Raw genomic sequence first — 13,849 nt, 5'->3', positions numbered from 1 at the left:
ATATATATATATATATATATATATATATATATATATATATATATATATTCTTTCGCTGAATTGAGCGAAAGAAACAAAGCTACAGAAACAAAGTCTTGAGAGTTAAAACTTTATTTTAAACAATTCGAGGTTCACTTACATTATCATCATGAAGCTCTTCAAATTAAGAGAAAAAATGTTTAAGAACATGTAAATCTAATCCAATGAAGGATAATAAAACAATCCAATGTGTATACACATGAGAGCACAGTGAACAAAAAACAGTTACCTAAAAAAACAATTTAAGCAAATCAAGTCTTTGTAAAGGTTTGAAGATTCTTAGAAAAACAAATTACTGTAGATACTAATTTAAAAAACATCAACTGATATGACCAAACAAAAACGATTACATGAAATAAAACATTACAGAACGAGAAATACCTTGAAGGCTAATCATGTTATTGTAAATTAATTATGTGACACTAATTTCCGTCATGTGAATGAATTAATTTGAAAAAAATAATCAGGAAGTTCAAAGGGGATTTTAAAAGAGTTTTGTTTAATTTTAATCAAACTTCCTGAAATCATTAAATCAAATCTATTAAAAGAGAGTAAAAACGCTAGACTTTTGCGTTTAGTTCATGTTTAATTGAAGAGTTTAAGAGCTAACGAGTGAATGAGGTGGTTGAGGCAGAGAAAAAGGGTTCCATATGAAAAGTCATGCTTGCAAACTCTAGTATAAAAGTTAAGATATGTGCTTCCCTACCTAGCACGTTGAATGCTAGTATTGTTTATCAGTTCACATGTTGTGACTGTAATGTCTAGTATATTGGCAGCGCATCTCCTAACTCATATTATTCATTGTGAGCATAGAGTCTTATCATAAACAAACCCTTTTCCTCTTGCCAAACTTATCAGACAATATTGTGTACAGTGTACGCTTCAGTAGTTCTTACAATATGAAAAATTAACACAACTTCTAAAACAGAATTATGACAACTACACCTCACATTACATTTTGTTACATCTAGGAGGACACACTTATGCTTTGATCCACTAATGACTTATTAGTGCACATTAAGTTAAATAAATTCAATAAAGTACCCTTGTCTAAGTATTTGAGTTAAGAATTAATGCAATAAATGCTATCAGGTTACTCACAGTAACAACAAGATAAACAAAGAAGCGGTCAAATAAAATAATCCAACGCTACTACATGTTCAGTTACAACTTGACAACCACAACAGTCGGATACGCCACAATAGCGACATTCTACTATATCTGGTTTTATCATGGTAGTCAAGGTAGTACTAAAGCCAAAACACTATCACAAGACAGTGATCAAAGTAATCACTCTTCATTAAATCTTGTAAATATTAAATGCTATAGTCAATCGAGTTATATATAATTACAATAAAACAACAAGGATAATGAGAAAATTACATAATAATTTGCATTAATAGAGCCACATTGTTGTTATGACAAAATAATAGAACTAATTACAATGTGTATAGAGACTGGTGAGAGTAACAACGCTAGTGATGTGATCGAACACAGGAATATTAGGATCACATATGTTACATAACCATAACAACTTATTTGTCATGACCCACAACTAGCACGTTAGTTCTAGGAGCTAAAGCTTCCATGCTAGTGCTGAGACCTAGATCTAACATGATACAACATGCTAGGACACAAAATTATAATATATAATTATAATTTTGGTTTGGTAGTGCTGGGACCAACACCTAACATGCTAGTACGTGCTGGGACCAACACCTAACATGCTAGTACGTGCTGGGACCAACACCTAACATGTCAGTACGTGCTGAGACCAACACCTAACATGTCAGTACGTGCTGGGACCAACACCTAACATGTCAGTACGTACTGGGACCAACACCTAACATGCTAGTACGTGCTAGGACCAACACCTAGCATGCTAGTACGTGCTGGGACCAACACCTAACATGTCAGTACGTGCTGGGAGCAACACCTAACATGCTAGTACGTGCTAGGACCAATACCTAACATGCTAGTACGTGCTGGGACCAACACCTAACAAGTCAGTACGTGCTGGGACCAACACCTAACATGCTACTACATGCTAGGACCAACACCTAACATGCTAGTACGTGCTGGGACCAACACCTAACAAGTCAGTACGTGCTGGGACCAACACCTAACATGCTAGTACGTGCTAGGACCAACACCTAACATGCTAGTACGTGCTGGGACCAACACCTAACAAGTCAGTACGTGCTGGGAGCAACACCTAACATGCTAGTACGTGCTAGGACCAACACCTAACATGCTAGTACGTGCTGGGACCAACACCTAACATGTGTGGGGGAAAACTTGACTCCAATAACTAATTATTAAATATATACTTCGATAGCTATGAAGGACCACCACTTTTTGAGAAAAAGTGGAAAACAAAATAAAGCAATGGAACAACTGATCCCAAGAACTAGTGTCCTATGGATCTTAGTAAGACTGTAATTCTTATATAAATGGAGTCAAATTAACTTACACAAAATTGGGGGGTTACATGCTAAAAGATGAATACATCCCTAGCATTATTCTGGTGCTGGTTCTTCACCAGAGTAAATCAAATATGAAAGTAAACAAGGTTGACTATATAATATTAATTGTAGGTAAATGCACTTCAATATACTACTGAAATGTTGAATAGCATCAGTAAATCAATGGGTTAGTGTAATTGATCTCTTTGAGAGGTCACTACTGTAACTACAGTTATTGCTACAGATAAAAAAGGGACAGCTTAGCTGTAAATCTAGTGAGGTGTGTGTAATCAGTTGCTACGCTCCACCGACGACGTGTTGCATAGGGCAAATTGTTGCACGGAACGGTGGGGAAGCCTAACACCTCGGTTGACGTCGCCTTGGTACTGAAAGGCAATTACATTGTAGAAATCTTCTACATAATAAGTAACTACAATTAATCCTAAATCACGAGGATAACAATGGAAATTTCAGCTAATATCTGAGTAATTTATGTTCAAGCACTGTAAATTTTTCTCTGGAGAAAATACTGAAATTAATCATCTATTTAGATGGTAAGTTTACTTAAGACACGTACGGGATTGTATTATTTTGCATTCGGCCTAACGACTGCTAGTCTAAATGTTAACTGTGGCCACATGACAACAAACAGATAAACCTAGCTGCCGAGCCGCGTGTCCGTTGATGTGGAGACTTGAGCAATTCTTCGTCCTCCAGCTGCTGCTGGAAAGGCGTTAACTTTGGAATTGCAGATATGCTAGTCTGGGACACGGCTATTGTGCCAATAACGTGGCACCACTCAACTGATCGTGGGAGCGAAATAAGTAGGTCAAAACGTAGCTCTGCTACACGCTGTCAATGGTGTCCGAGTCGTGCTCTCTCGTTCTCTCGTCTCTAGTGACGCTCTCCCGTCTTCCTCCTCTTCCTTATTGCGCATGCGCGGCTCTCGATAGACATCTCGAGCGTAAATGGATATGTATATATCGCAATTAACTAAGCAAGGAAGAGGTAATGACGAGTATTAATATCACATTAAATTCTTCTGTGATAAAATAGAATTTCTCGTAACATAAATTGACTTATTAAAGTTGTGCAGCCAATCGAGAAAATTAAAGTAAAATCATTTACATCAAAGTAATTTCCTCTAAATTGTTTAATATCAACTAAATAAGGGAGTTCCAGTAAGTAGTAGTATACTACGAAATTAAACTTATTAGTAAGTAACTATTTCTAGTAAAGGAAATGATAAACTGGACTCTTGTTATATAAATCGAACTAAATGTGGAGAGAATTCATGTTACTGCCTGTCGTTCCTCACGTCGTCACTCTCACTAGGAAGAATCTGGCAATATGTCTAAATAAATCATGATAATGATCAAATCTACAAGTTAGTAATTTTAGTCACTACTTGTGGTTAATACAAAGGTTGCATAAAATACAAAGATGTATAAAACTGTTGGTTATTTCCAACATAACTCCGGGGAGAGAAAACTCGGGTCGTAGTTCAGGTATTAGTACTAACGTACACCTGTTTCTCTATCCTGAAGTTATATTCATGGGTTAGTAGGTTAGTACGCACCTAACGAATGTCCCGAATCTGTGGTAGATGACTAAGTCAACATGGGACGTAAATAAACATTGAAATTATTGAATAATTCCTTTGTAGGAAGCAGAAGGATATTAACAAAAAATAAATTATGAATAATTGATTCATTTAAGATTTAGGAGACCTCATCAATACAATGAGGCTACTGTCCAGGGTCACTATGACTCGTAACTAATTACTGGACATCAACTCATCACTGTATCCGTGTGGTCACCTCAAGTTTAAATAATAAGTTATCTACTCTTGAATAGAATCAAAATATTGTTTAAGTTTTTGTTTGCAGTTCTAAGCAGCGACTCTTGATGGTCTTGTGCTCGGTTGAGTAGAATCATTGTTCTCTGAAACTTGGGTTACAGGTATATCTGTAGACCACTCGTGTTCTGCTAACTCTAAAGGTACTAATTTTTCTAGTGTTTTCAAGGTAGTAGTGCCTCGACACTGAACTTTAACAATTCGTAATACACCATGGCGGTCAGGATGGATGTCAACAATTTTACCTATAAGCCAATCTGACCTGGGTCCATCACTGTCTACTAGGACAAGATCACCTGGTTTAAGTTGAACTTTATTGTATGGGGTTGCAGCTCCATAATGATATTCTCTTAAAGCAGTTAAATATTCACGTGTCCAGACCTCATTCCATTTCTCTATTACTCTTGAAAGGTGTCTATAACTCTCCACCAAGTCACTTGCTTTGACACACGAAGGGTCAGCTGGATCCTCGTCTCCTAGAGATATTAGAGGGCTCAGAAGACCACCATGAATCAAATGAGAGGGACTTAGGGGTTCTCTTTGGGAGAAATCTTCTGTTAAATAGGTTAGAGGTCTGTTGTTGACTCGTGCTTCAATTTCCACGACAAGGGTCTGTAACTCGGTGAGATTAATTTTCTGCCTGTGTAAGGTTTTTCTTAGGCATTTCTTAACAGTTCCCACCATTCTTTCGTAAAAACCGCCGTGCCATGGTGCTCTTGGAGGAATAAATTTCCAATAACATTGTCTCTGTTTGAGTACAGAGTGTACTTCTGGATGGTTCCATATTTCTTGTAAGCAAGCTTCTCCTACAACGAAGTTAGATCCATTATCTGAGATCATTAATTTTGGGCAAGATCTTCGTGCAGCAAATCTGCGAAAACTTGCAGAAAGGCTTCTGCACTCATGTCAGAAGTGACTTCTAAATACACTCTGCGTGTGGTAGCACACGTGAAAAGGCAAATGTAGGCTTTCACTGGAATCTTGTCCAGTGTGCCTGTTAAAATTAGTGCTCCTGTATAGTCGACACCTGTGGTTTCAAAGGGACGAAGGTGGACGACTCGCTCCTTAGGTAGGGGCGGTGGTCCTGGATAAGGACACACTCGAGCATCATATCTCTTGCAGATTACACAAGACTTGATTAAAGATTTGACACTTTGGCGACCTTGGGGAAGCCAAAAACGTTGTCTGATTTCAGTAAGAGTATCTAATACTCCACCATGCAATGTATTATGCTCATGGTAATGGAAAACTATGAGTTTAGTAATGATGTGGGTGACGTGGAAGAAGTATAGGATTCTTCGTATCTAAATTTATTTCTGCGTGAAGCAGACGTCCGCCGCATCTCAAAATGTTATAGTTGTCTGAGTCAAGCCACATGCCCAGAGACTTACTCAATCTTTCTGGGAGATGTTCATATTCCTTCCCATAAGTCTCTTGTTGAGCTTGTTTGACCCAATATTTGATGGAACTTGGAAATCGATACTTGATCCCCATCTTGTTGATGAAATCAAATACCATTTCTGTAACTCTTAGTAATTTACTGAAATTGGAATAACGATGAGGATTGATAGCTAAAGTTCGAGGGGGTTCTGGATCCACAACAGGGGTAGTGACATTGGTCACAATGACTTGCGGCTTCTGTTGGGGCCACTGACCACTAACTAGCCATTGGGGTCCATTAAACCACATCTCGGTTTTAACTAATTGCTTTAAAGTCAAACCTCTGGATAAATAGTCAGCTGGATTGTCTTTGGTTGGGACATGTCTTAATTTATAACCAGCAGACAATTCTCGAATTTCCCTTACTCGATTGCTGACATAGAGAGTTTTGTTGTTGTCGTTTTTTACCCACTGCAATACTGCCTCATTGTCTGACCACACTACTATTTCACCAAGGTGAACATTACTGAGGGTTTTGATCAGGCAATGAGCCAGTCTTAAACCTACTAATATGGCAGTTAATCTCACTTGGGGTAATGACCTCCTTTTAATTGGGGATATCCTTGCCTTAGATGTAAACAAAAATGATTGTTGAGTATTAACTAGATAGGCTACTGAGCCATAGGCTTTGCCTGAAGCATCACAGAATACATGCAAATTTGTGGGTAAATTTAGTCCTAAGGTATTTCGAGGAAACTGTAGAATACTAATTTTGTTGTAATCAGGAATCAACTGCTGCCATTTTTCTTGGAGATCCTCCGGCAACGTTTCATCCCACCTCAAATTCCTTTGCCAGCACTCCTGCATAAGGAGTTTACCCTTAATTAGAATAGAACTGAGTAGGCCTAAAGGGTCAAATGGCTTGCTGACATGGGAGAGTAATTTTCTCATGGTTAGAGGTGAATGTTTGAAATCCACCGACTTGATATTCAATTTGTCTGTGGAAGTATTCCACTCCATACCTAAGACTTTCAATTTGTGAGGTACCTTATACTCAGGGAATTCTTCCTTGATTATTTGGTTGAGTTTTTTATTATTGGAGGCCCACGACTGTAGGGGCATGTTAGCTCCCAACAGTTCACGATTAGACTCATGGTAGATTTCCACTTGTTTATTCTCATCATTAGTGGTTCCTTGAAAATTGTCAACATATAAATTAAATTGTCAACATATAAATTGTTGCTAATCTCAGTCTTGTAGGGGCTATTAGATTTCTTAAGATGTTTATCCAGAGTAGCCTGGAGTAAGAATGGGGAAGATGTTGCTCCAAACAGTACTGAGGCAAATCTATAAGCAATGATTTCGGTGTTAGGATCCTGTGGATCTTTCACCCAGAGAAATTTAGTAAAATCACGATCCATCTCTTGTAAGCCTACTCTTAAAAAGGCCTTACTAATGTCGGCCGTATAGGCAAAAACACCAGAGCGAAATCGTAATAAGACATCTTGTAATCTTTGGGTTAGGCTAGGTCCAGTTTGTAGACAATCATTTAGTGACACGCTGCCTGCCTTTAATTTGGCACTACAATTAAATACAATCCTGATTGGTGTTGTAACTGAATCTTTCAGGACAGCATGATGTGGCAAATAATGACCTGTCTTATGGTTGTCTTCTTCAACAACTTCTATAAATTTGTTAGCAAGTTGTTGCTGTATTAAAGCATGATACAGTTGCAATTTATCTGGCTGCTTCCGTAGCCTGGCTAATTGAGAATTTAATTGGGTTGAGGCCATGAAATAATTTACTGGAAGCTGTGGGTGGTTCAGCTTCCACGGGAGTCTCACCCAATATTGATTATCTTGGAAAATCACAGTATCAAGATATTGTTGATACGTCCATGTGTCATCTGGACTGCGTTGATCAGGGACTATGCCTAAGGTGTCCAAATCCCATAATTTGTGAACAGGGGGATTGGACTCATTATCCTCAGTTTCGTCTCTGTCATGTAGTGGTGACTGCTCTAGGCCTAGTCACGCCACTATTGAATTAGTTGGTTGATTACTAGTAGATTTAGAATGTTGTTGGATCAACACCGGTCCTGTGAGTAGTTTACCCCCAGCTGTCAGTAACAAGTTTACACCTCGTTGCCTGGTGCATCCAGTAATAAATCTATAATAAAAGTCAGCTCCAATAAGAATACCTACATCGTTGAGACTGTATTTATTTTATGATCCGCTAGCCTAATACCGCTGCGTTTAAGAAATTTGACTGTTTGAGCAAGACCTGTAACATGTAAATCTGAGGGGATCTTGTCAACGACTAACGCTTGAATTGGGCTGGTGCAGCCTCCTAAACGTACCAAGACTTTAACAACCTGGTAGTCACGAGGTCCACTATTGGTTAGGAATCCAGAGATATTCAAAGTCACTCGAGCAATAGGCTTCAGTTTCAACTGATCAACTAGCTGTTAAGAAATAAAGGTTTTCTGTGAACCTTGGTGAAAGAGACCACGAGTGGAAATTTTAGATCTCCTATTGATTAATTTTAATTGAGCTGTTGGTAACGTAGTTGTGTTATTTGACTCTGTTGCAAGTACACTTATGTCTTGATGCACCTTGCAATACTGTACAGAAGTAAATTTTACAATTTTCTTATGAGGATTGGTTGATCTTGATTGATCACTACCACACAAGGAATAATGGTGTCTACCCTTGTGGCACTTATTGCACATACGTAAGGAAACAGTACAGCTATTGGGGTCATGAGGACCCGTGCACCTTGTGCATCTGTGTAATTCTTGCAAACGATGAATTCGGGTGTTATGGTCTGGATAAGTACTACACTTATAAGTAAGATGTTCATTATTGCAGAACAAACACTTTTTCACTGTAGGAGAAGTCGTAGGAGTGGTGCTCACTACAGGGTTTATAGGGTTCACTGTGTATGTACCTACATTTCCAGACTTCCATTTCAGAGATGATTTATTGAAATCTGGTTTTACTACAGTAGTTGCAGTATGTTGGTGTTTATGATGAGAGTTAGTAGAGAAGTTTGAAACACTCTTCCCAACTTGGTTGGCTCTTTGTCTTTCGACTAGGGTATGTAAACCTTCTGTAATTTCATTCAAGGTCAGAGAGGTTTTATTGTATATAGTACACAATTTATCTAAAGTTTCTCTTGGTAATTTGCGCCTTACAACTACTTTTGTCATCCATTCAGCAGTCTGAATTTGGACTTTAAGGCTTAAGGCCTTGAGTAAAGATTCTAACTCTAGTCTGAAAGTTTGGAGAGAATCTGTAGAATTATTAGCAGATGGTAAATCCAACAATTTGTGGACTAAGATAGTAATAGTCCTTTCCTTGTTATCGTAGTTGCTCTTAAGCAATTGAACAGCTAGGTCGTAACCATCACTGGTCAGTGTTATGTTAGAGATTACCTTCAAGGCTTCATTTCGTAACAAGCCTTGTAAATAAGTGAACTTGGTTGTTTGAGGAATGTTAGTTTTAGAGTCTACTGCATCCATGAATTTACTCCAGAAATCATCCCAACTCTCATTCTCGTTACCAGAGAATGTGGATATATTGATCTGAGGTAATTTGACATCAGGATCTGGATGTGCAGTAGAGGCTGTTGTTAATTTGTTTTTAGCAATTTGCTTTTTAAAGGGTTGAAGTTTAATCTGTACATCATCTTCGTACTGTGATAAATTATTGACAATGTCTTCAAGTTCAGTTTCACCTATTGAGGTTTGGTAAAGTTCTGTCAAGTACAGATTCATATGTTGTTTAATATGCTCGAATTTACTTTCGGCAACTTGAAGCAAGTCCTCTAATTCAATGTAGTCAACAGGTGACTATTGTGACAGATTTTGACACTTGGTAATCTGTCGGGTCAAATGACCTTTCAGACCGATAAGGGTCCTTTTCATTTTGTCAGCCGCTTCCATCTTGCTGGGTAAGGGCTGGTCTGATAGTAAATAGTTGTTACTGATGTAACTGGGATATTGGCTCATTCAATGGAGCTCAATATCAATATAATAGCCTAATGTATTTGAATAGACTATACTACCTCGTTTAGAGGTTAATTTACCTACCTAACAATAGATAGCTAATATTTTGAGTAGTACTCGAATGCCACTATTGGATTTTCGCCCGGCTAGCTCTTCAATTATCACCATTCGATCCAACAGTGAACATTCGGCAGTACTCAAACAAAATACACGAAATAATACGTTAAAAGCACAGAAAAGGTTTTGATGATCCCACCCCAAATCAGGGTCAGCACAATCTAAATAATATGTATGTACACCAGTACTGTCTAGTACAGTACTCACTAAATAATTCCTACCTAGGAATGACTAAATGGTTTAGGCTGCATTTGTACGAAAGTTAGTACAATTACAGTCTAAATATCCTACCTCATCAAAGGTTGGCATATATGCAATGGTGCAGTAATATAGCTATATAGTGCTATGTTTTTGGGATTTTTTTGTTTTGATATATAGGTGTGTGCTTAGAAACACAAGTGAAAATTTATAAATATATAACACTAAGACTACTTTATACATAAAGTATTATAAGAAATGTTGATAATAATAAATGAGTTTTAGGTTGTAATATGGGCAGTCTGCTGACAGCCGTAAATAATGAAATATACTGGTAAATAGCCTAATAATGTTAACACACTAGTTGGTGTTAGTAAATAAGCCACTATATGGTGTGTAGGATAGCTTAATTCTCAGCTATCTAGGTTCGAAGGACCAAAATTTTGTGAGGGAAAACTTGACTCCAATAACTAATTATTAAATATATACTTCGATAGCTATGAAGGACCACCACTTTTTGAGAAAAAGTAGAAAACAAAATAAAGCAATGGAACAACTGATCCCAAGAACTAGTGTCCTATGGATCTTAGTAAGACTGTAATTCTTATATAAATGGAGTCAAATTAACTTACACAAAATTGGGGGGTTACATGCTAAAAGATGAATACATCCCTAGCATTATTCTGGTGCTGGTTCTTCACCAGAGTAAATCAAATATGAAAGTAAACAAGGTTGACTATATAATATTATTTGTAGGTAAATGCACTTCAATATACTACTGAAATGTTGAATAGCATCAGTAAATCAATGGGTTAGTGTAATTGATCTCTTTGAGAGGTCACTACTGTAACTACAGTTATTGCTACAGATAAAAAAGGGACAGCTTAGCTGTAAATCTAGTGAGGTGTGTGTAATCAGTTGCTACGCTCCACCGACGACGTGTTGCATAGGGCAAATTGTTGCACGGAACGGTGGGGAAGCCTAACACCTCGGTTGACGTCGCCTTGGTACTGAAAGGCAATTACATTGTAGAAATCTTCTACATAATAAGTAACTACAATTAATCCTAAATCATGAGGATAACAATGGAAATTATCAGCTAATATCTGAGTAATTTATGTTCAAGCACTGTAAATTTTTCTCTGGAGAAAATACTGAAATTAATCATCTATTTAGATGGTAAGTTTACTTAAGACACGTACGGGATTGTATTATTTTGCATTCGGCCTAACGACTGCTAGTCTAAATGTTAACTGTGGCCACATGACAACAAACAGATAAACCTAGCTGCCGAGCCGCGTGTCCGTTGATGTGGAGACTTGAGCAATTCTTCGTCCTCCAGCTGCTGCTGGAAAGGTGTTAACTTTGGAATTGCAGATATGCTAGTCTGGGACACGGCTATTGTGCCAATAACGTGGCACCACTCAACTGATCGTGGGAGCAAAATAAGTAGGTCAAAACGTAGCTCTGCTACACGCTGTCAATGGTGTCCGAGTCGTGCTCTCTAGTTCTCTCGTCTCTAGTGACGCTCTCCCGTCTTCCTCCTCTTCCTTATTGCGCATGCGCGGCTCTCGATAGACATCTCGAGCATAAATGGATATGTATATATTGCAATTGACTAAGCAAGGAAGAGGTAATGACGAGTATTAATATCACATTAAATTCTTCTGTGATAAAATAGAATTTCTCGTAACATAAATTGACTTATTAAAGTTGTGCAGCCAATCGAGAAAATTAAAGTAAAATCATTTACATCAAAGTAATTTCCTCTAAAATGTTTAATATCAACTAAATAAGGGAGTTCCAGTAAGTAGTAGTATACTACGAAATTAAACTTATTAGTAAGTAACTATTTCTAGTAAGGGAAATGATAAACTGGACTCTTGTTATATAAATCCAACTAAATGTGGAGAGAATTCATGTTACTGCCTGTCGTTCCTCACATCGTCACTCTCACTAGGAAGAATCTGGCAATATGTCTAAATAAATCATGATAATGATCAAATCTACAAGTTAGTAATTATAGTAACTACTTGTGGTTAATACAAAGGTTGCATAAAATACAAAGATGTATAAAACTGTTGGTTATTTCCAACAACATGCTAGTACGTGCTAGGACCAACACCTAACATGTCAGTATGTGGTGGGACCAACACCTAACATGTCAGTATGTGGTGGGACCAACACCTGACATGCTAGTACGTGCTGGGACCAACACCTAACATGTCATTACGTGCTGGGACCAACACCTGACATGCTAGTACGTGCTGGGACCAACACCTAACATGTCAGTACGTGCTGGGACCAACACCTGACATGCTAGTACGTGCTGGGACCAACACCTGATATGCTAGTACGTGCTGGGACCACAACCTGACATGCTAGTACGTGCTAGGATCAACACCTAACATGCTAGTACGTGCTGGGACCAACACCTAACATGCTAGTACGTGCTGGGACCAACACCTAACATGTCAGTACGTGCTGGGACCAACACCTAACATGTCAGTACGTGCTGGGACCAACACCTAACATGCTAGTACGTGTTAGGACCAACACCCAACATGCTAGTACGTGCTAGGATCAACACCTAACATGCTAGTACGTGTTAGGACCAACACCCAACATGCTAGTACGTGCTGGGACCAACACCTAACAAGGGAATAAGGTAATGTGTTTGTCTCTGATGCAATATTCCGTGTCTAAATTCCTTACCCAATTGCCAGTGTAGGATAGGGACTTCGTAAATTTCCGTGAATAAGCACTTAGAATCATTGGTGAATTGCATAATTTTGACTTTTAAACTCTTATTAAATTTACATTCATATGTGTCTATTTGTTTGCCCCTCTGTCATCTCCCATGTGTGTCATCAAGGTCACTGAACCTCCCAATCTCTCCAGAACCAGATTGTTTTAACATCACTGTTAGTCCGGGGTTACATCAAAAGGAGGTACTTCTCATTTTAGCATTGGTTCCTGTTACAGTGTTGCTGTATATGTTTTACGACCGGATTAAGACAGGATGGTGGCGGCATTAGCATAAGTTCTCTATCCATATATTCTTCAACTCCTCATCCTTTCTCCTTCCCTGATCCCCTTCCCGCCCGATAGATAACCTTCCCGGTTATCTATCCACTTCCCTTACCTCCCTCACTCGCCCCTCTTTCGTCCTTGCTTTTACTCCTCCTTCATTGACTTCTCACCACGAAGGAGTAGACAATCAAATCTTGTTTTCCTTTAAATTAAGAGTAAGCCGTTCCTGGAAGAGGTACCATTGGTTCTGTGTCGCTTACAATAATTAAGTCAAAATTACCATTAATACATATTTTAAGGTGATAAGACAATAAGGTGGTGTTACAATGGCTTGTTTAACCTAGTGCAATACCTGGTCCGGCTTCAGTGGAAGCCTCGTGAACTCTAGAGGATTCAGCTGAATCCCAAATTAAAATTCTATTGACCATGTTGTGGTGCAGTTATCTAAGACGTTTGTTTGGGAGTACGCAGAGCAGAGGTTCGAATCCTCCTCACGATTAATAATAGAACCTGCTAGTATCCAAAACCAACATGTAATCGCTGGGACCCAAAACTAACATGTAATCTCTGGGACCCAAAACTAACATGTAATCGCTGGGACCCAAAACTAACATGTAATCTCTGGGACCCAAAACTAACATGTAATCGCTGGGACCCAAAACTAACATGTAATCTCTGGGACCCAAAACTAACATGTAATCTCTGGGACCCAAAACTAACATGTACTCGCTGGGACCCAAAACTAACATG

The 13,849-nt window shown here is 38.4% G+C and overlaps 1 protein-coding gene across 1 annotated transcript; it reads right to left on the bottom strand.

The window, feature by feature from the left end:
• Nucleotides 1-4,395: 4,395 nt before the first annotated feature.
• On the bottom strand, nt 4,396-5,046 carry LOC138366691 (uncharacterized). Its single transcript, XM_069327959.1, has one exon. The coding sequence runs from the start codon at nt 5,044-5,046 to the stop codon at nt 4,396-4,398; it is 651 nt and encodes a 216-aa protein (XP_069184060.1).
• Between the last annotated feature and the right edge of the window lie 8,803 nt (nt 5,047-13,849).

Source organism: Procambarus clarkii, chromosome 20 (assembly GCF_040958095.1).
Source record: "Procambarus clarkii isolate CNS0578487 chromosome 20, FALCON_Pclarkii_2.0, whole genome shotgun sequence".
Taxonomy (NCBI): domain Eukaryota; kingdom Metazoa; phylum Arthropoda; class Malacostraca; order Decapoda; family Cambaridae; genus Procambarus; species Procambarus clarkii.
This window is presented reverse-complemented; position numbering and strand designations above follow the sequence as displayed.